This window comes from Stenella coeruleoalba, assembly GCF_951394435.1.
Source record: "Stenella coeruleoalba genome assembly, chromosome: 10".
In the NCBI taxonomy this organism is placed as follows: domain Eukaryota; kingdom Metazoa; phylum Chordata; class Mammalia; order Artiodactyla; family Delphinidae; genus Stenella; species Stenella coeruleoalba.
In genome coordinates, this window is record NC_137156.1 from 64,267,028 (window position 1) to 64,288,308 (window position 21,281).

Below are 21,281 nucleotides of genomic sequence, written 5' to 3' on the forward strand. Positions count from 1 at the left end.
CTGGTTAAATAACATACATTACATCCACACGGTACACATGCAATAATGTAAAATTATGAATAGCTCTAGGTACTGACATAGGTATTCAAGGCATATAGTTTTTTTTAATGTAGGTTATTAATAATACATATATAAGATTCTATTTATTTAAAAAACCATAAAGATATTTTATTTAAGGATGCCAACAATGATTACTTCTGGGGAGGGGAGCAGCATTGGTGGTGGGGGTGAATGAGCAAGGGAGAATCTTTACATGTATTTCTGAATTTTTTTGGTAAATCACAACAAAAATTCAGACATCGCTTTTAATTGTTTTTAATTTTTAAAAAATGTAGGGGGGGGTTTCCCTGGTGGTGCAGTGGTTGAGAGTCCGCCTGCCGATGCAGGGGACACGGGTTCGTGCCCCGGTCCGGGAAGATCCCATATGCCACAGAGCGGCTGGGCCCGTGAGCCATGGCCGCTGAGCCTGTGCGTCCGGAGCCTGTGCTCCGCGACGGGAGAGGCCACAACAGTGAGAGGCCCATGTACCGCAAAAAAAAAAAAAAAAAAAAAAAAAAATGTAGGAGGGGAACTTTTATAATCAGTTTTTTTTTTTAATGCCATTTTTAAAAAAAAAAGAAAGCTGATTTTGGAGCACGATATGTGGGTCCTTCCTACTGTCACCTACAGTGCATGTCTCAACTGCTCTCTTACAGCATGCCCAATTTCCAGTTGAGGAAACTGATGCCTCAGGCCCAGGCCCTTTCCCAAAGCCCCAGCACAAGTGATATAGCAAAAACCATCAGTCCCCACTCTGAAGAGCCTGCTGGCAGAATTAATTCCAGGAGGCCTTACCCACGCACCAACCCCCAACACCCGGGGGCCACCCAGAAAAGAGAACAGAGCCAGCTCATGTTTGCACAGATATAATCCCTGCTATCCTGGTCCCCAATTCCAAAGCCCTTCTAGGCCACAATTTCCTTCTCCTGGTCACTCAAAGCCTAGTCATCCACCACATCCTCCCCACTAGGAGGTCAAAGCAGGACCCAGTCTCCCAGGGGCCACTCTTTTCCCACCTTGATCTTTGTTGATTACAGACCCATGACCTTGATCTAACCTTGATCTGGCCCCATTTGGCAAAGGCAAAGCACAGAGAAGAAAGGAGAAGGGAGATCAGGGGCCCATCTGGGGCTGCAGCAGCCAGGACAGGAGTAGGAGCCAGGAGGAGGTGCAGAGGACTGAGAGAACCCCATTGCTTATTTGCTTCTTGATCCATTTGCTGTATTTGGTGATACGGGTATACACTCCTGGATTATGTACTTGGGCTCAGGCCTTTTCCCAGGACAACACCCCAGCAAGAATCCATGTATCCTCGACTTCACAAGCCAACGGACCCCCAGGGTCCCCCCTAGGCAAAGAGAGAGGAGTGATGGAGGCTCTGGACCCAGCTGGGACCCAAGGGATTGGGGGACCCAGAATGCCCACCCTCTGAGTTCTGCTTGGAAGCTTCTTTCATTCCTTGAGGATCTCACTACCTGGAGTCCTCCTTCACTCCTCAGTTGGGGATCCCATCCCAGAATATCAGGCAAAATCAAAGTCACGGGGAAGGCAGATGAGAGCAGAGCACTACCTGATGATGATGACAAAGAGGGAGGCCAAGCAAACCTCCCCCTGGGGAAATGCCCCCCACCTGGGGTCATCCCAACCGAAGGAGAGCTGCCAGAACCTCCCAGAAACTCACATAGCACAAGTTTTCTCCATAATTGGTGGCACAGATCATGTCCCCCAGGACAAGGGGGACAACGCGGGGGATGAGGGACTTCTTGCGGTAAATCCGGTCACAAATCTTGTTGTCCATGATAAACACCTCGGCCTCCCGCAACGCTGGGGTCAGTGTGGAGTTGGCTGTGGAGGAGTCCAGTGGGGTGAGAACTGACTCCTCACTCTACTCAGCCCTGCCTATTCCCAGGGTCTTGTCACCTCCATCCTCAGGACTCAGCCACACCCCTTCACACCTCCATGCCCTCCTTCACTTGGCCCTTCCCCCTGTGGTGTGGACCATGTTGGGCAAGCACCTTGCCCTCTAAGGCTCTATTTCAGGATCCCTTTCTCTGGGAATCTTTTGCTCCTGAACCAAGCAGGCTACAATCCAAGTTTCAATGCAACCACTCAGAAATTGAGAGCCCACCCCCATGCTGCTTCTCTCCAGCCTCTGAACTCTATACTGGCTGTGCCCTCTGCCACCTGATTGACATTCACTCTTCCTTCAGGCATCTCAGGCAGACTCTCTGCCAGAGCTCATTCCAGATCCCTCCCGACTTGCTCTCAAGATCACCTGACAAAGTCTTTGCCTCTTTCCTTGTTAATCTGTGCTTCCACCCATACTCAGTTATGAGTTCCCTAGAGGCAGGGCATGCATTACCAGTGACAAGGGTTTGGCGTGTGGCAGATGCCTGAACATCGAAGTTTCTCAGATGAACAAATCAGTGAGTGAGTGAATTTATGAATCCCTGACTCTGAGCTTCCGTAAGAGGCAAATGATCAGGTTTTCCTAGGACTAAATGAAGTGCCCATAGCACATGCAATGGTGTAAACCATGGCAACAGTTCCCATGTGAGGAGCAATCCTAACACATCCAAAGAACCAGGGGCCAGAGGTAACGGCCACAAGCTTCCTGAGAGGCACCATGAGGGGGCTCATCAGGAGAGGCCCCAGAGGAAAGGAGTGTACCCTCTGGGGTACCACATGTCACCCCGACCCCATCCTCCTCACCTGAGAAGCACTGTTTAACCTGGCCCCAGCCAGTCACCCAGCACTGCGTCCCAACCTTCAGGTTGTAGTTGGGCTCCGGGAGGCAGATGGGCTGCACGTACTTGCTGACGACGACAGGAGTGTGAAGCTGGAGGAGGGCAACATCACCCGCGATGAAGTTCTGGCCCCAGTACTTGGGGTGCGTAATGAGGTCCCTCACAGGGATCAAGAGGGCCCTCGTGGAGTCCGTGGGCTTCAGCTTGAAGGTGTCGAGAATCACTGAATACTCTTTTGTGCTACAGGAGACACAGAGCCCCACCTGGTAGATGTCAGGTTCTCAAGCAACACTATGCTCCTACCTCCGCCAAGGACGCTCCCCTTAGCAGAAGTCCTGCCTGATTTGCCCGGCTCACTCCATCCTGCTCATCTACCCAGGGGGCCCTTGGAGTCCGAGATATGACTGCCTCCTCATTCATCAGTCAAGCTGATTCAAGTGGCCTGGTCTATGTGCTGTGGATTTGAGTGTGCAGCTATTAGCATGCACGCGTGTTCTAATGTGTGTGAGGGGTGGGGTGTATACGGGGTGCATGCAGTTGCCCTGGTTAGGATATAGTCTTTGTTGCTTGGGGCTCCTGCCCAAGCTCAGTCCCCGGCCTCTGTAAGATCATGAGCATGACTCTTCCCTGTTCTGGACATCCCTTCCCACTCCGCCCCACGTCCCCCACTGCCACGTTGTTTCATAGAGGAAATGAGGAGTCTAGGCTGGGCCCGCTGCAGCCCTGGGTCTCCGTGGGCCACACTCACCCTTGGATGCAGTGGGCAGCAGTCAGTACCCAGTCGAGATCAATGAGGGCTCCTCCACACACATGCTCATTTTCCACTCGGAGGCTCACCTCCCAGGGCCAATGGCGTGTCACGTCCAAATTCTTCGGCCACCAGGGTTTGCCACAAGCTTCAGGAACAAGCGTGACAGGGAGATACAGTGGCCGCATAGAGGAGGATAAGAATGACTGTGACCAAGATGCCCTCCAGGGTAATTTGCATGAGGCTGTAAGCTCGGGGGCTTGCTTCCATTTCAAAGAAGGGGAGACCGAAGGTGAGAGAAGAGCAGTGGCCTGCCCAAAGGCACTGAGCTGACAGAAAGTGACAATGACAGAGATAAAAAGCATCAAGACAGAAACACAGAGACATGACAGGAGGAGGAGAGAGATACTGAGACACACAGGGAGCAAGCAGCACAGAACCTCAAAACAAGGGAGAAGCATAGAAGGAGCCCCAGGACAGGAAATGTATTTTCTTGTGTCAGGGTAAGTCCCTAGGCCACGTTCCTGAAAGGCTATAAAGCTTTCTGCATCCCTTAGATGCAAAAGGCCTCTGTCCCCACACTACTCAGAGTCAAGAAAAGCTCCAGACTTCTAGGTCAGAAGTCTTTACACAGACCATTCAAGAAAAAGTCCCAGCATGGAGCCAACAGAGGCCTCCCACTCTGTGTAACAGCTGACACACTATCAGTTTGCAAGTAGTTCCAACAATCAAGTTGTATGACTGCATGAATATGGACACAGATGCAGAAATTGTAAATAAAATATTAGCCAATATTATATTTTTTAAAATTATGCACCGTGATCATGTAGAGATTGTCCTGGGGTACAAGGGTGGTCCCACAATGGAAGCAGTCTCTGTGTATTCCCCACATAAACAGTTATTTTTCTCTAAAAGAACTGTGCTTTTCTCAATAGACACAGAAAAAGGTATTTGAAAAAATCAACACAGATTTACGACTAAAAAACAGAACACTCTTAGTAAACTGGGAACAGAAAGAAAATACTTATTTATACAAGTTATATGCCACAAACCTACAGCAAACATCATATAACATTAAGAAACAGGCCAAAAATTTATACTTTCTGAAGCCAGGAATAATGATACTTTGTGGGAGGAGGACAAAGGAAGTAACTGGGAGGACATAAGAGAGCTTCTGGGTGCTGGTACTGCTCTACTTTCTGACCTCGGTGGAGACTGCACAGGTGCGTTCACTGTGTGATAATTTCTTGAGCTGGACACATAATTTGTGCACTTTTTTTGTGTATGTATATAATACTTCAGTAACTGACTTTTGAAATCAATAATATTTCTCTATGCCAACCAACCTGAGTATAGCACAACTATATTCAAAATAAGATACAGTTTATAGCTAAAAATTATAAAATATCCTGGAATTAAAGTATCCAACACTAAGCAAGATTTTTGCAGTAATACATTTTAAACTCTAATGAAGGACACTGAAAATGACTGGCATAAATGGAGAAAGATCTATTGCTTTTAAATAGAATAACTAAATATTTCAGGTGTAATTCTTCCTAAAATTAATCTATAAAGTCACTTACCCAGTTAGAATTTTTAAGAAATTTGATAAACTTACTCTAAAATTGAAATAGAAAAACAAAGGTCCATAAATAGTTCCATCTTTGACAAAGCAAAGAAGGGATACTTGTCCTAGCAGATATTAAGGCACACATCAAAGCCATAGTGACAAAAACAGTGTGGTATTGACAAGGACAGACAAGTGGACCAAAAAAAAAAGGAATAGAGAGCTTGAGATTGTTTCAGAGAATACAGGAACTTAATGTAAATAAAGGAGCCACCACAATCAGTGAGTAAAGGATGGATTGTTGAGTAGATGGTGCTGGGAAAACTCGCTCACTATAAAAGAAATAAGAAAAACAAAACTGGATTCCTCTCTAGTAGTACTTGAAGACCTCAACGTGAAAGGTAAAACCATAAAGTTAACAGCCAACCATGTGGCATGGGGTGGGAAAGGACTCTTTAAATAAAACCTCAAACCACAATCCATAAAGCATTAAACTGATTAACTTGATTACATCAAAATCAAGGATTTTTGACCCCAGGAACAAAGTTAACCGTCAGATGACAGATGAGGAGGTAATATTTGCAATATCTAAAATCAGTACAAGACTTTTATTAGGAATATACAAGGAACTCCAGGAAATCAACAAGAAAAAAGAATAGACAATATGCAAAGGATAAAGCAGTCAGTTTATTAGAAGAGGAAACTCAAGAAGCCAACAGCACATTGAGACATGCTCAAACTCATTAGTAATGAGAAAAATGTCAGTTAAACTAAGAAGTCGGCCTTTTCTCACCTTCTGAGATGGCCCACACTCTGTCTGGGGAATGTGTTTCTCTCTAAATAAATCCACTTCTTACCTATCACTTTGTCTCTCACTGAATTCTTTCTGCAATGAGACATCAAGAACCTGAGCTTCATTAAGTCCTGAAACCAGCGCTGTTTACAATAGCCAAGTCATGGAAGCAACCTAAATGTCCATCGACAGATGAATGGATAAAGATGTGGTACATATATACAATGGAATATTACTCAGCCATTAAAAAGAATGAAATAATGCCATTTGCAGCAACATGGATGAATCTGGAGATTATCATACTGAGTGAAAAAGGAAGACGTTTTATTTATAAGCAAGTCAAGAGAATTGATTGTGAAGATTCCTGAGGAGGAGAAAAGGGGAATGGGATCTAAAGCTCAAGTGGAAGGACAACACATCATCTGAATGCTGATAAATGCCCTGGAAGGAGCTTAACACCAAAACATCCCCAGCAACCAACCAGGCAGCTGGCCCAGAGGAAAAGGGGAGAGCTGGCAATGCCGAGAAGGCTGAGGAGGAGGAGGAGATTGACATTGATCTGACAGCACCAGAAACAGAGAAGGCTGCCCTTGCTATTCAGGGCAAGTTCCAGCGATTCCAGAAAAAGAAAAAGGATCCCAGTTCCTGAATAACCAGCCTTACCCTTCACCTTGCTCCCTTCCTTCCCCTTCTCCACAGCTCTGACTCCCATGTATCTTTGTCTCTTTGTCCCTCAAGCTTCTCATTGAGGCAAGTTCAACACTTATACATTATTTTCTCTGGCCCCTCACGCCATCACAGCTGCAGAGGCACAAGGAACACAGGGAAGATGAAGAATTCAACAGGCAGCCACTTGCTTAAGGGTGAAACATTTTCTCCTTGGGATACAGCTCCTTGATCAGTACCTGTGCCTGCCCTATGAGGTTGAAGAGCAAGAGGATTTGAGGTTGAGAGAGGGACCCCTAACAATGTGGGAATGAGGGAAAAGCCTTCAGAGTAGGGTGCCCGAGGGTGGGGCATATGCCCTGTTCCACTGGTTACAACATTCACACTTCAGGTAGCATTTTTTACCTTCACATCCTTCTCATCAGGACCTCAACTTCCCTCCTATGAGCTAAGCCACAGTGGGGACTGGAGCCTCCCTTTCCCCTGGGCAGACCTAAATCAAACTGCTCCCATGTTAGTGCATGCTCAGTAGATTAGTTCCAAGGAAGGCCGACTGTGACTGGTAGAGACGAGGAAAAGTTTCCTTCATCGTCTAGTCTAGAACCGTAAGGGGCAGAAGTGGAAGAGGTTCAAGGGGCCACAGGCAGGGAAATGGGAAGATTTGGGAAGGAAATCGCCAGTTGATTTGGGAAGAAAAGAAAAGTGAAGGAGGAGGAGATCTCTAAGGACACAAGTTACTGCTGGTAAAGGTGTACTATATGAAGGATTCTTGGGGCTTTGTTAACCTGCCTACCTCTAACCCCTCATGCCTAGCCACCCTCAGAGGCCACAAAAACCAAGTGACCCTTGTAGCTCTCAGCTGCCCCACTGTGGAGTCAGAGCAGAAGTGGAACAGCCACTCTATGTGATTTTAGCATGTTTAATAATTATGAAAGCAATAAACAAAATCCTCAAGTGGGAAAAAAACCCAAAAAACTAAGAAGTCATTTTTTTGTCTATTAGATAGGCAAAAAATGTAAAAGCTGGATCATGCCAAGGGGTGGGAGGTCTGTAGCAATATATACACCTTCACAAACTGCTGGTAGGAATGCAGAGGGCTGACTCAACTGCAATATGGGCAATAGATTAAAATATGCTATCAATGTAAATTTTTGAAACTGATAACTTGTACTGTGGTTATCTAAGAGAATATTCTTAGAAAACACACACCAGAGTATTTAAAGAGCCATGCTGTATGTTACCCTCAACTGATTCTGAAAAAAATTTTGTGTGTGTGCATGTTCCTTGTACTATTTTTGCATTCTTTTTTGTAAGTTTAAAATTATTTCCAAATAAAATGTTTTTTTAAATGGGACTGAATGAAAAGAGGAGGAAACAGAAAGAGATCTAGAGAACATGCTATTTGCATAAGTTAGAAATACATGCACACAAAACCACAATATGTATTTTTACAAAAACACACACAAACAGAAAGATACACATCAAATACACAAGAAAGGCTGGGAGAAGGGTGAAGAGGGGGAATAGGGGTGGGGCATGGACACAAGCAGAAATAACTAACTTAACCAAACAATCCATAACAAATTAGGGTGCACCTGTGACAAAGGAAGCCCGCGAACAAGCAGGAGCAACCCAACCCTCCACCCCTGAGGTCTAAGGAAAATGACAGGAAGACCCCAGAAGACACTGCCACAGGGCCCAAGAGGCTCCATTTGCAAATGAACAGTTTAGAGCTCAAAATGTTTCTATGTGGAAAAGGATCTGCATCAGCCTCCTGGACATGTTCCCTGATGGGATGCAGCCTGGGTTCAACTTTAAGAGGTTCTGCATTCCCACAGGAGGCCCAAATACTCTTTTAATGTGCACTGTTGAGTCTGTACGTCCTGAACAGCACAGGCTGTTCTTTAGAAGGCAGGCCACTTAGACTGAATTTCTGCTTCCTATAGACCCAGAAACATTATCTCTGTGACCCTCTTCAGAACATACCCTCCCAGGATCCAAGGTTTTCTTGAAGCAGGGGCTCACCTTACCCACCTGGTTTGGTGTTGTCTCCTTTGTAACCTGGAGGAGAAAGGGGGACAGAGATGAAGTAAGAGGTTGTAACAGGATGACAGTGAAGAGGTGCATTCTTCATTAATTAGTTAATTCATTCATTCACCAAATATTTCCCCACCTCCCACTCTGTTCCCAGCCTGGAGCCCAAGGCCAGGGGGCTGGGGGCAGGGCACAGGGGTGTACAGAGGTGTATCCGACAGATACATCCTGTATTTGCCCTTGAAGAGCAGGTTGCCCAGCAGAGGAGACATAAGTAAACACACAATCACCCATGTGCGATCAATGTGGGGACAAGGCCACAGGTGTCAGGTAAGCCCAAAAGAAGTGGTGGACAGGGAGGCTTCTAGGAAGAGGGGTTATTGTGCCAGATCTTAAGGATGAGAAGGTAAAACAGAAATGAAAAGTGATGACATTCTTTATGAAAGAAACACCATAAGGTGGAGACTCCAGAGGATAAAGGGCAAGGCCCACGATGACAAGAAATGATGCCCGGGGAAGAAAGTCAGGGGTCATCACGAGTGCCTTCATAAGCCAGGCCAAGAAGCCTGAGTGATAGGCTCTGCAGAACCCAGGCAAGAAATGAGGGCTGAATGAAGAAGTGGCAGTGAGAACACACTTGGTGAGCTGGATGTGGGACTGAGGGAGAAGGCTGAATCTAGGATGACCCCCCAGTTTCTGATTTTAGAGAAGAGTGACTACTATCCACTGAGTAAGAGAACCCAGTTTATAGGAAGAAGAGGGCCTCAACTTTGGAACCCAAGGAGTTGAGATGGCTCTAGGTCATCCAGGTACAGATGTCCAGTAGGCGGCTGCACATCCATGCACATTGTTTTGCGAGGCAGCATCACATACGTGGCAGCTCAATGCCCAGAGCAAGTGAGCTCACCCAGGGAGCAGTGAAGAAGGAACCCAGACAGCATCTTAGGGAACACCAATACGTCAGGGATGAACAGAGCATGGGTGGCCTGGGAGGGACACAGAAGGGCAAGGGAGTCACCCTGAGGTAGAGGAGAATTAGGAGACATAGGCTGAGAGAAGCCAAGGGACTAGAGAAAATGAAAAAAGAGGGAGGAGCAGAAAGGTTAGGGATGTTAGGACAGAGGCATGCCAGGAATGGGCTAAGGGTTAAGTGAAAAGTGAGGAAGCACCTGAAGGAAACATGAAGTGAAAACTTATTTTGAGAAATGTGGCAGCGAGGGGAAGAGATAGGGTGAAGAAACACAGCAAATAGAAAGGGAGAGGATAGAGATCGATGAGAGCACAGGAAGGGCCCTGAGTCCAGAGCAGGGGTGAGCAGCCTGACCTTGAACAGGAGGTCTGTCTCTGATTCCTAAGGAAAGGGGAGCGGGTGGCACTGAGTTGTCAGGTTTGGAGGGGTCCCCGGGCTGAGGGAGTCAAGGGGACAGTGCCTGAGGGCATGCGTTTCCTGAGGGAAGGAAGCCGCTGCTAGAGAGGCACCCTCGGTAGGAGCTGAGGGTCTGGGAAGCAAGTGAGGTGAGGAACATTCGTCTAAGTGTTTGGAGACCATGAGTTTGGCCCGGACCGCCTACCCGGAGCGGGGTCTCCAGCACTGCCCTGCTGCGTGGGAAGATGAGCCCTGAGGATGCCGTCAAGAGGGTGGTTCGGGTCTCAGCCGCGACATCCACGCCTCCAGGAGGAAACGCTGGGATGCCCCTCGCACCACAAGGCCCCAGGAAGCTACAGGGCTGGCGGGTCTCAGGGCGGAAGCTGAGAGCACGGGAGTCTGGGATCCCCGGAACCGCCCTGGGAGATGCCCGGAGGGGTAGCAGAGGAGAAGGGGCTGCGGGTGGGCGCCGCGAGGCCTGTCCCGGCCTCGAGTGTGGGTTTTGGCGGGGCGGGGGGGGGGGGGGGTGGCGGCGTCGGGGAAGAAGGACCCAGAACGGGAGCGGCGCAGAGCAGGCGCCGCCTCACCGGAGTTCAGCAGCATCAGCACCAGGAGGTGGCAGCTCCAGCCCGAGGGCCTTGAGGCTGCAGGCCCAGCGCTGAGGCAGGTCAACGATGCGGCCATGAGGCCCCTGAGGCGTCCGCTAGCGGCAGCAGGAACGGCTCGCAGTAGCCCCGGACGCCGCGACTACGTCTCCCGCACGTGACGCACGTGATGGAGTTCCGGCACGTGACAGCCCCTCCGGCACGTGATGACGTCGCGGACCTGTGACGGTGCCCCTGGAACGCTGAACGTTCCTCTGCACTTACCCCACCTCGTGCGGGTTCCTTGAAGATGACTGCAGAGCCCGGGGCTTGTCATTGCCTCTGTGGTGGCCAGTCCCATGGAAGTACCCCCAAGTGCCTTAAGTGGGTGACTGTCCCCCAAAACCTGGCCGGTGAAGGCACATCCAAATCCCTGGACTAGTGTTGGCACCTTGTCGCCCAGCCTCTGATCATAACCTTGTTTCCCTGGGCTTCGTGCACGGGAGAGCTTCATAATTTACATTGATTTGAGAATCTGAAAAGGTGTAGAAAGCACAAGGAAAGAACAGTAAGGCTAGGGAATCAGGGAGGATGTCTTTACAAAAGTGACATTTAAGCTGGACCTAAGATGAACAAAGAGTCTTGGGGGAGAACTCAAAGGAAAGGCATTTATCTTCTTCCACGAACCGTCAGTGGGATGGTGGAAACTGAAAGAAATAGTGGCAAAAACCACCATTTCTTGGGCTTTCACAGGGTTTTTGTAGAAGAATGTGGTCTTTGGATCTGCTCAGTGTGTCCAAGATTGGGAGCTGACAACCAAGATTCCTGCTGCTCCTGTCCAGTGTGAGGGATCCAGATCTGGGGACCACATTCCCCACCCTAGCATCTAAAGTGGTCCAGATGATGAGTTGTACCAATAGGAGGTGAGGAGAGGTTACAGATGCCACTTCCATGCCAAGGCAGTAGAGAGGAGGTTCACTTCTCTACTTGTGTTAATGCAGAGCAATGGTTCTCCAAGTGTGGTCTGCAGAGCAGCACCAGCATCACCTGGGAACTTGTTAGAGTTGTACCTTCTCAGGACCCACCCCAGACTTATAGGATTGAAAACTCTGGGAGTAGAATCAGTGATCTGTAGTTTAAAAAGCCCTCCAGGGAATTCTGAGGTAGGGAAGCATGAACTACAGGGTTAAGTGGAGCTAGAAGATGGAGAAAAGCCACCTGCTGATCAAGAACACCTGATAGGGATGATACAGGAACAAGAAGTTAAATTTATTTTTAACCCATAAATACTCAGTGGCTTCTTTTTTAAAAATTTATTTTATTGAAGTATAGTCGATTTACAATGTTGTGTCAGTTTCTACAGTACAGCAAAGTGATTCAGTTATATAGGTATAGATATTCTTTTTCACATTCTTTTCCATTATGTTTTATCACAGTATATTGAATATAGTTCCCTGTGCTATACAATAGGACCTTACTGTTTATCCATTCTATATATAATAGTTGGCATCTGCTAATCCCAAACTCCCAATCCATCCTTCCCCCTCCCCACCTGGGCAACCACAAGTCTGTTCTCTATGTCTGTGAGCCTGTTTCTGTTTCGTAGATAAGTTCATTTGTGTCATATTTTAGATTCCACATATAACTGATATCATATGGTATTTGTCTTTCTCTTTCTGACTTACTTCACTTAGTATGATAACCTCTAGGTCCATCCATGTTGCTGCAAATGGCATTGTTCCATTCTTTTTTATGGCTGAGTGGTATTCCTTTATATATATGTACCACATCTTTATCCATTCATCTGTCAATGGATATTTAGGTTGTTTCCATGTCTTGGCTATTGTGAATAGTGCTGCTCGTAACATAGGGGGTGCGTGTATCTTTTTTTTTTTGGCTGCATTGGGTCTTCATTGCTGCACGCAGGCTTTTTCTAGTTGCAGCGAGCGGAGGCTACTCTTCGTTGCGGTGCACGGGCTTCTCATTGTGGTGGTTTGTCTTGTTGCAGAGCACAGGCTCTAGGCACACGGGCTTCAGTAGTTGTGGTACGTGGGCTCAGTAGTTGTGGCTCATGGGCTCTAGAGCACAGGCTCAGTAGTTGCGGCGCACGGGTTTAGTTGCTCCATTTCATGTGGGATCTTTCCGGACCAGGGATCGAACCCATGTCCCCTGCAATGGCAGGCGGATTCTTAACCACTGTGCCACCAGGGAAGTCCGCATGTATCTTTTTGAATTATAGTTTTGTCCAGATATATGTCCAGAAGTGGGAGTGCTGAATGATATGGGAACTCTATTTTTAGCTTTTTGAGGAATCTCCATACTGTTTTCCATAGTGGCTGCACCAATTTACATTCCCACCAACAGTGTAGGAGGGTTCCCTTTTCTCTACACCCTCTCCAGCATTTGTTATTTGTAGATTTTTTGATGATCGCCATTCTGGCTGGTGTGAGGTGATACCTCATTGTAGTTCTGATTTGCACTTCTATACTAATTAGTGATGTTGAGCATCTTTTCATGTGCCTGTTGGCCATCTGTATGTCTTCTTTGGAGAAATGTCTATTTAGGTCTTCTGCCCGTTTTTCGATTGGGTTGTTCGTTTTTTTGCTGTTGAGTTGTATGAGCTGTTTTTATATTTTTGTAATTAAGCCCTTGTCAGTCGCATCATTTCCAAATATATTCTCCCAGTCACTAGGTCCTCTTTTCCTTTGTTTATGGTTTCCTTTGCTGTACAAAAGCTTGTAAATTTGATTAGGTCCCATTTGTTTATTTTTGTTTTTATTTCTATTGCCTTGGGAGACTGACCTAAGTAAAAGTTGGTATGATTTATGTCAGAAAGTTTTGCCTATTTTCTCTTCTAGGAGTTTTATGGTGTCATGTCTTATATTTAAGTCTTTAAGCCATATTTTTAAAGATTTATTATTTAATTTATTTATTTTTGGCCTCGTCAGGTCTTAGTTGTGGTACATGGGATCTTTGTTGAGGTATGTGGGATCTTTCACAGCAGCACGTAGGCTTCTCTCTAGTTGTGGCACACAGGCTCCAAGGAATGTGGGCTCTGTAGTTGTGGTGTGTGGGTTCCAGAGTGCATGGGCTCTCTGTAGTTTGTGGCACACAGGCTCTCTAGTTGAAGCACGCAAGTTCGGTAGTTGTGGCGCAAGGGCTTAGTTGCCCCACTGCATGTGGGATCTTAGTTCCCTGACCAGGGATCGAACCCACATCTCCTGCATTGGAAGGCGGATTCTTTACACTGGACTACCAGGGAAGTCCCCTTTAAGCCATTTTGCGTTTATTTTTGTGTATAGTGTGAGGGTGTGTTCTAACTTCATTGATTTACATGCGGCTGTCCAACTTTCCCAACACAACTTGCTGAAGAGACTCTTTCCCATTGTATATTCTTGCCTCTTTTGTCGAAGAATAATTGAACATACATGTGTGGGTTTGTTTCTGGGCTCTCTATACTGTTCCATTGATCCATATGTCTCTTTTTGTGTCCCTACCACACTGTTTTGATTTTCAGTGGCTTCTTAAAGCAGCTGGCTCGATACTTATTAATAGACTGTATTTCATGTAAGTTCCCAGTCTCTCAACCCCAGCCTTCCTCGGGCAACACATGAGACAGACTGCACTCTGAAGCCCATGGATATCTGGGAGCTGAAATGCTGACCCCTGGAAGGGCAGGTGACAGGAGATTGAGAGGGAATAAATCACCAGCAAGACACAGAGACTCTGGGATACTCTGTCCTAGAAAAATGGTAAAGAGCCAGTACCTAATATAGGGAATTTCTCATATAATTCTCCCTGTGGAAATGCAATCTTTGGTAAGAGTGGAGGTGAGCAGCAAGTAGAAGCAGGGGAGGAGGAATAATATTGCTCATGCCCTAATTTTACTTACTCCTAGTTCCAGTCTATCTTGATTCTCTACTCTGAGCTATAAAGGCTACGAAATTAGGCTACAAATCTCCCCGCAGACATGCTGATGACTATAACAGGAGTACAGGGAGCAGGACCCAGCTGGCTAAAACCATCCTTAGACTCACAAATGAGCAGGTTTAGACTCACCTCTCCCTCTAGGGCTTAATAAGAACCATGAATAGTTTCTAAGCCAAATGAGAAAATTGCTTTCTACAGAGCATGTTATATGCAACCCCACGGTCCCAAGGAGAGCAGACCATAAGAACACAAAAGAACAAACCAAACATTTATTCAGTTGACATCAGAAATCTCCATACTCCATAACTGCCTCAACACAACTTGGGGTGAGCCTGAATGTGGCCACTGGAGCACTGGGAAGGGGGTTCCTAGACTGAGTTGCCCCAGCAGGGCTTGTGTGGCAGACGCTGGACATTCACAGATGCATCCGCACTGGGCAGCCGGGGACCTTCTCCCAACCCAGACAGCTGAGTCAGATGTGGACATGGTGATGCCTCCTCACTCTCTCCCAACGATCACCAAGTGGACTGGTTTGATAAAGTGTCAGGTCTAACGCTGTTTCACCAGTGATGATGTCCCTTCTTTGCTAGATGTTCTCCAAGATGTGGCTGAAGCATCATGAAGCATCACCTGGCAAGTCACTGGCCACCCAGTTGGGATGGTTTCACCGACTTGTTTCCAGCATGTGGAGCACAGTCATGGTGTAGGTGTGGATGAGTCCGGTTCCTTGAGCACCAGACTGGAAAACTCCCAGGGTTCCTTTCTTGCTGCCACTCTCTGTCATGTGGATCTCCACAGGGTCAGTGAATCCCAAACAGGTTTGAGGAAAGTGCATTGAGTAGGAGTGGAAGGTCAGATACACAGCTAGTGTGAGACTCAGAAACAGGAGGGAGTGTGGGCCAGGGTGATCACGGGGTCGCCAGGATGCCCAGAGGCAGCACCAGACACAGCGTTAGGATAAAGAACCCTGCTGAGCCACAAGAGGACACCTTAATGATGTGATCAATGACCCAGTCTTTGTAGTAACTAACTTCTGTATAAACTGCAGGCAATTCTATGTGACCATAGTGAACACCCCAGCTCACAATCCCCCCCTGGACCCATGAGTCAGTAAACTGACAGACCAGGGGACCTCCAGAATCTCCCTGGAGAAAAAGAAGAAACAAACACAGGAATGGAAGGGGATCATCATCAGAGCAGGCTGATTGCTAGCAAGGCACTAGGGAGATAGGCACCTAGGTCCTTTCGCAGGTACCCACCAGGCCCAGGTTTCTGTGAATGAGATTTGAGAGTTGGAAACTTTAACACCATCTGAGAAATACTACTCCTTCCCAGGTGCTCAGGGACCACAGGAGCTATAAAGCCAGTAAGCCCTGTACATCAGTCCTGCCAGGATATACTCAAATTCTCTTTCAGTGACCCTAATCCTTCACTGCCTGACCCCTTCCCCATGACCCTCTCCAAACCTCCCAACAGCCAGCAACTAAAGGGGCATCCCCTGGCACTGTGTGCAGCTTTCAGAGCCCCTCTCCAACTCTAAGGTCAGAGTCAATTCCAACTAGTCAGTCCTAGGCCTCCACAGCGGTAAAATACTTTGAGTATCATTTCTGCATGGGGACTCAAAATCATCACATCTACCCTGAAATCTCTCCCTGCCCCTAAACCCACATAGCCAATAGCATCCTCTCACCAGTTCCCCTTCTCTCCAAACACAACCAGTCATGCTAAACCCCACCTCACACACGCTGCACATCCTTTCCCAAAACTGTTCTGGTGGCCCCCATCTACCAGCTCAGTCAGAAACTCAGAGTCCTCCTCAAGCTCTCCCTCACCCGCACCCTCACATGCAGTCAGTCACCAAGAACTGATGACTCAACCTCAAACACAACCCCTTCACCTCCCCACCAGCCCAGGTCCTGCCTGGGGCTCAACACCATTGCCTACATGGTGAAAACAAACTCCTGGCCTACAGTCCTGCATGGACAGGAACGAGAAACATAACACAGCATTGCAGGCCACACATATTCTGATTTCAATCACCTTCTCTGGCCATATTTGCCACCTCATTGCTCCAGACCTGAAACATATTCCCTAAACATGACATGTTCTTCAGAACTCTGAGCCTCTGTACTTGCTGTTCCCTCTCCAACAGTGATGTTCTCCTCTTTCCAAGACTCCAAATACTCATCCTCTAAGACCTGGCTCAGATGCCCCCTGCTCAGAAAGGCTGCTTGGTGCAAAGGGGAGACTGTGGGCCCAGGCACTCCCAGGGGGACCTTGAACTTACGTCTTGTAGGGACCACATCTGTATAATAATATGTATAATTATGCTGCAGGGTTGTGAGCTGGGTAACTGAGCTAATGTGGGTGAATGCTCACACTGGCACAGTTAAGTCGCCATAGAGGGAACTCAATTATAGGAACTTACATTATCATCATCACCCCCAACTTCACCACACCCTGGCAGCACACCCAGGATGCGAGGGCTGCTCCCTATTGAAGGAACGGGCCAGGCCAGCTCAGGGGCATCCTGAGGGGTTCTCCCCTGAATATCCTTAATTAAAGGCTGAAAGAGAAGGGGGCAAATAACCCAGGCTCCGCCACTGGGGAATGAGGAAACTTTGAGGGGACAACCTCATGGCAGAGGTGGCCAGGGACCCATGAACTCACCTTGCAGGGACTTTTAATCTTTTCGTGATAGCCACAGATCACCCCTCTTCCAACTACTTGGCGATGGACTCCTAACTGTGTCTGTATCTTCTGATTACATTCCTTGTGGTGAAGAATGATTTGCTCAGTCTCCTGAAGAACACGTGGCAGTGATGTGGCTACAGGGAGACAACTCAAGTAAAAGGATTGCATGAGTAGAATAGAACAGGCGCCCCCAGATCCCATTCTGGGTCTTTTTATTTTTTTAACTTTTGTTTGTTTGTTTGTTTTTTGGCCACACCGCGCAGCACGCGGGATCTTAGTTCCCCAACCAGGGATCGAACCCGCGCCCCCTGCAGTGGATGCATGGAGTCTTATCCACTGAACCACCAAGGAAGTCCTGTATTCTGGGTCTTGATCAGCACATTCACACTCTGTTGCCCCCTTAGAGAAAGGAAGGACAGTGGGTATTGTCTCATTTGACAAAGAAGGACCTGAGGCCAAATGCTGACATGGGGAACAGAGGAGGTAAGAAGCAAAGCCAAATCAAAAGGAGGAACACATCAGGACAGAAAGAGGCAAGGGCTTACCAGCCTGATACAAAAGCAAGTGTCTGTCACTCCGAGTATCAATAGTAACAGTGACAGGTGCCTGTACAGGGAAGGGTCACAGACTCCAGGACAGGTAGTGCCCAAAGGTACCCAACCAGCCTCTTCCCACACAGGAGGCCTTACAGACTCACCAACAGGCCTGCTCTGGCTAGACCTACATCCCGGGTACAGGAAGCTCCCTGCCCCCTGCCAGGTAATTCCAGAGAAGGACAGCTCTGAGTGGCAGACAGCTCATCACCCTGGAGCTGAAATCCACCCTGGAGAGAACCCATAATACCTGGACCCAACCCTCCAGGTCCTAACATAACAATAGAAATTCCTACTGCACTTCAATCACTCCCAGGCAGCATCCTCTCCACCTGCCCCCTTGCCCACCTGTTAGAGAATCAGCCTCCCTGTCCCTCCCTTCAGCCTGCAGGCCAACCCCACGGCACCAGGCTGCCCCCCTCAGATCCTGCCTGCCAGTCTCACCGAATTCTAAAGTTCAGCCCCATCCAGTTGCCCAGCACTGTGTCTCAGCTTTCACGTCCAACTTCTTTTCAGGGAGGCACACTGGCTGGATGTACGAAGAATAATTCACAGAGTTGGCCAGCTGAAGAAGGGCAATGTCGTTAGTGATAAGGCTCGCATTAAAATCCCTACGCCAAATGATGTCTTGAACTGGAACGACCGCTGCACTTAGGCAATCCGAATATAAAAATGTGTTTCCCATCTTCACTGTAAGGTCCTTATAGCTGTGGGAAGACAACATGCACCTGAGAGAGATGCTGGAGGGTCTACACTCCCCTCCACCCCTTCCAGGTTCTTCCCAGCCTGTGCCCATCTCCTACACCAGCCATCAGCCATTTTCTCCCTCTAAACCACATCCCCTCCACAGACCCCTAACCACCCGAGCTAGTGCTTCTCCAAGTGAGGTCCCGGGACCACCAGAGCAGTACCTGGGACCTTGGTAGAAATGCAAAACTCATGTTTCATTCGCAGTGAGCACAAACCAGGGGCTTTGGCCTTGTTTTAAGGTGAGGAAAGGAAAGCTCAGGTAGGGAGACAGGCTGACCAGCAGCCCAATCCCACCACCCCAAATTCTCACCCTTTTACACAGTGAGCTGCAGTCAGCACCCACGGTGGGGTAATGAGGGAACCTCAACATTTCTGGACATTTCTGATTTGCAGGCTCACCGGCCAGGGCCACTTTCTCTCTGGGGCTGCCATTCCATCAACTATCCTAATAATCTGATGGGCACATGCTCCTTGGCTCAGTAAAAAGAGGACTGGAGGTGAAGCTGCTACCTCCCTTCCACTACCTCCCCCACCGCCACCTCCTCCTCCACCTCCGCCTCCTCTACCAGCACCTCCACCACCTCCACCTCCACGTCCTCCACCACCTCCACTAGCCCCACGTACACCAACTCCACCCTGCCCCAGGGCAGAGCCAGGTTTACTCTCAATTCCACCAGGATAGTCTGACCCTTCAACCCCCCAGCCAGGCCGTGTTCCCCATTAGATCCCAGGCGGGCCTGTACAGTCCCGTACAGAAGCAGTACCTTGAGGAGGCAAGCATCCAAATACAGTGTCCTGTAATGATTTCAAAGTGTCTCCCACTGGGGGTGTGGGCGGCACAAGAGACACAGTGGGTACTGGAATCTTCAGGATTTTAGGTGTCCTCAAGCTGAGGGGGCCTCCTGGATTGCCGGGCTCACTGCAGGATCCTCCTTGGGTCCGTCACCCTCACCTGGATAAGATGAAAGAACAATGAGAAGAGGAGCTGACTGGACTGCACCCCGCACATCACTGGCCTCTTCCCATCGCACCCTACTCACCCTCAAACCCCACCTTCCATCCCCCAAGACCCACCTGCCAAACCCCATTACCCACAACCCCCCCCCCCCGACCCAGACAAGCAGCCCAGCCCAGCCTTCTCTTTTTCCTGCTTGCCCGGGCCTCACTGAGCAGAGGCTGAAGGACCAGGAGCCAGACCAGGAGGCCCAGGGATCGGCCGCCGCTGCGGGGTACGCCCGGGGACGCCATGGCACCTCTGGTCGCCTCCACGCTCTGCGGCGCCCCCTCGCCGCGGCTCCGTGCCTGCCCTCCTGTTGGCAGGAACACTGGGCCAGGGACGAATCCCAAGATCTTCACCTCATGCATATTCAACCAAACCTATTCTAGGTCATGTTCTTAAGGCCCTTGAACTTGTAAGTAATTTCTCCACTTTGTAGTAGAGATATTCTGGATTATATACCTCAGTGTGATCTAATCACCGGAGCCCTTAAATATATATATATAAATAAAAGAAAAAGAAATGCAATCTGCCCAATGAAAGATAAAAGAAAAACAAAGGAAAGTATGGTAAATAGAAAATACAGGACAAAACGGCAGTAGCATCTGCAATAAGCCTGAATGAGTTGAACATACCAAACAACATAAGGACTTTCATGTTGGACGAAAAGGCAAAGTCCAGAAATAGACTCTCTGAAGAGACAAATTTACAACAGAGAGATACAGATACATGGGAAATAAAGGAACTTAAAGTGAAATGCCAGGTCACACTGGTGCAAAAATAAAGCTAGGATTGCAATTTGGTTATTAAATCATAGCATTTAAAGCAAAGATTGTATAAGGGACAGAAGAAGTTAGATATAGCAAGAAGAAGACATGAAGGAGAAAATGCAATGACAAGGCTTTAAAGGTAAAAGCAAAGAGGACCAATTTATGGGAAACTGGAGTTTCTGATATGCTCTTCTGAGGAAGCTGACAACTTATATAGGCAAAATTAAGCAAAAATATAGACTATTTGATTCTCACACCTGATCATCTACACCTAACAGCACTATGATGAATTTTACAACTACCAACAGAAAACACTCATTGAACACACAGGGAACTTTTAGAATCAAGGCCCTAAGGAAAACCAATATCTCAAGTAATCAATGTGATACACATTCTGTTCATGAGCCGCACGTCAATAACATTAAAATCAACTTTGGGGATTTCCCTGGTGGCCCAGTGGTTAAGACTCCGCCTGTCAATGCAAGGGACATGGGTTCGAGCCCTGGTCCAGGAAGATCCCAAATGCCGCAGAGCAACTAAACCCGTGCACCACAACGGCTAAGCCTGCACTCTAGAGCCCATGAGCCACAACTTCTGAGCCCACAAGCAACTACTGAGCCACAGCTACTGAATCCTGTGTGCCTAGAGCCCATGCTCTGCAAGAAGAGGAGCCGCCGCACTGAGAAGCCCACACACCACAATGAAGACCCAACGCAGCCATAAATAAATAAATAAATAAATTTATTAGAAAAAAGAACAACTTTTTAAAAATCCCATTTTTCTGAAACAAAGCCAAAACCCTAGACAATGGTCCTCCTTTAAAAAGGAAATCATGTGACTTCCCTGGTGGCGCAGTGGTTAAGCCTTCGCCATCCAATGCATGGGATGCAGCTGTGTGTGTGTGTGTGTGTGTGTGTGTGTGTGTGTGTGTGTGTGTGTGTGTGTTAGTTTCTGCTTTATAACAAAGTGAATCAGTTATACATATGTTCCCATATCTCTTCCC

General features: G+C 47.9%; 2 protein-coding genes across 7 annotated transcripts in view; one reads left to right on the forward strand and one right to left on the reverse strand.

Moving 5' to 3' along the window:
- Positions 1–21,281, reverse strand: part of LOC307192695 (serine protease 45-like) — a 60,614-nt gene continuing 39,333 nt past the window's right edge. For 4 of the 6 annotated variants that reach the window (XM_079933943.1, XM_079933944.1, XM_079933945.1 and 1 more), the window contains 8 exons: positions 19,276–19,463; positions 18,206–18,468; positions 17,145–17,302; positions 10,830–11,079; positions 8,595–8,621; positions 3,535–3,682; positions 2,752–3,026; positions 1–1,884 (listed from right to left, as the gene is read on the reverse strand). In XM_079933943.1, the coding sequence (XP_079790069.1) occupies positions 1,676–1,884; positions 2,752–3,026; positions 3,535–3,682; positions 8,595–8,621; positions 10,830–11,058 (888 nt within the window). In that variant the 5' untranslated portion in view covers positions 11,059–11,079; positions 17,145–17,302; positions 18,206–18,468; positions 19,276–19,463 and the 3' untranslated portion in view covers positions 1–1,675. Of the gene's footprint in view, positions 1,885–2,751; positions 3,027–3,534; positions 5,069–8,594; positions 8,622–10,547; positions 11,080–17,144; positions 17,303–18,205; positions 18,469–19,275; positions 19,464–21,281 lie in introns of those variants that run through there. The other 2 variants (XM_079933947.1, XM_079933942.1) reach the window with 2 other exon arrangements.
- Positions 5,193–7,266, forward strand: LOC307192728 (Purkinje cell protein 4-like protein 1). Its single transcript, XM_079934010.1, has one exon. The coding sequence runs from the start codon at positions 6,331–6,333 to the stop codon at positions 6,541–6,543; it is 213 nt and encodes a 70-aa protein (XP_079790136.1). The 5' UTR covers positions 5,193–6,330; the 3' UTR covers positions 6,544–7,266.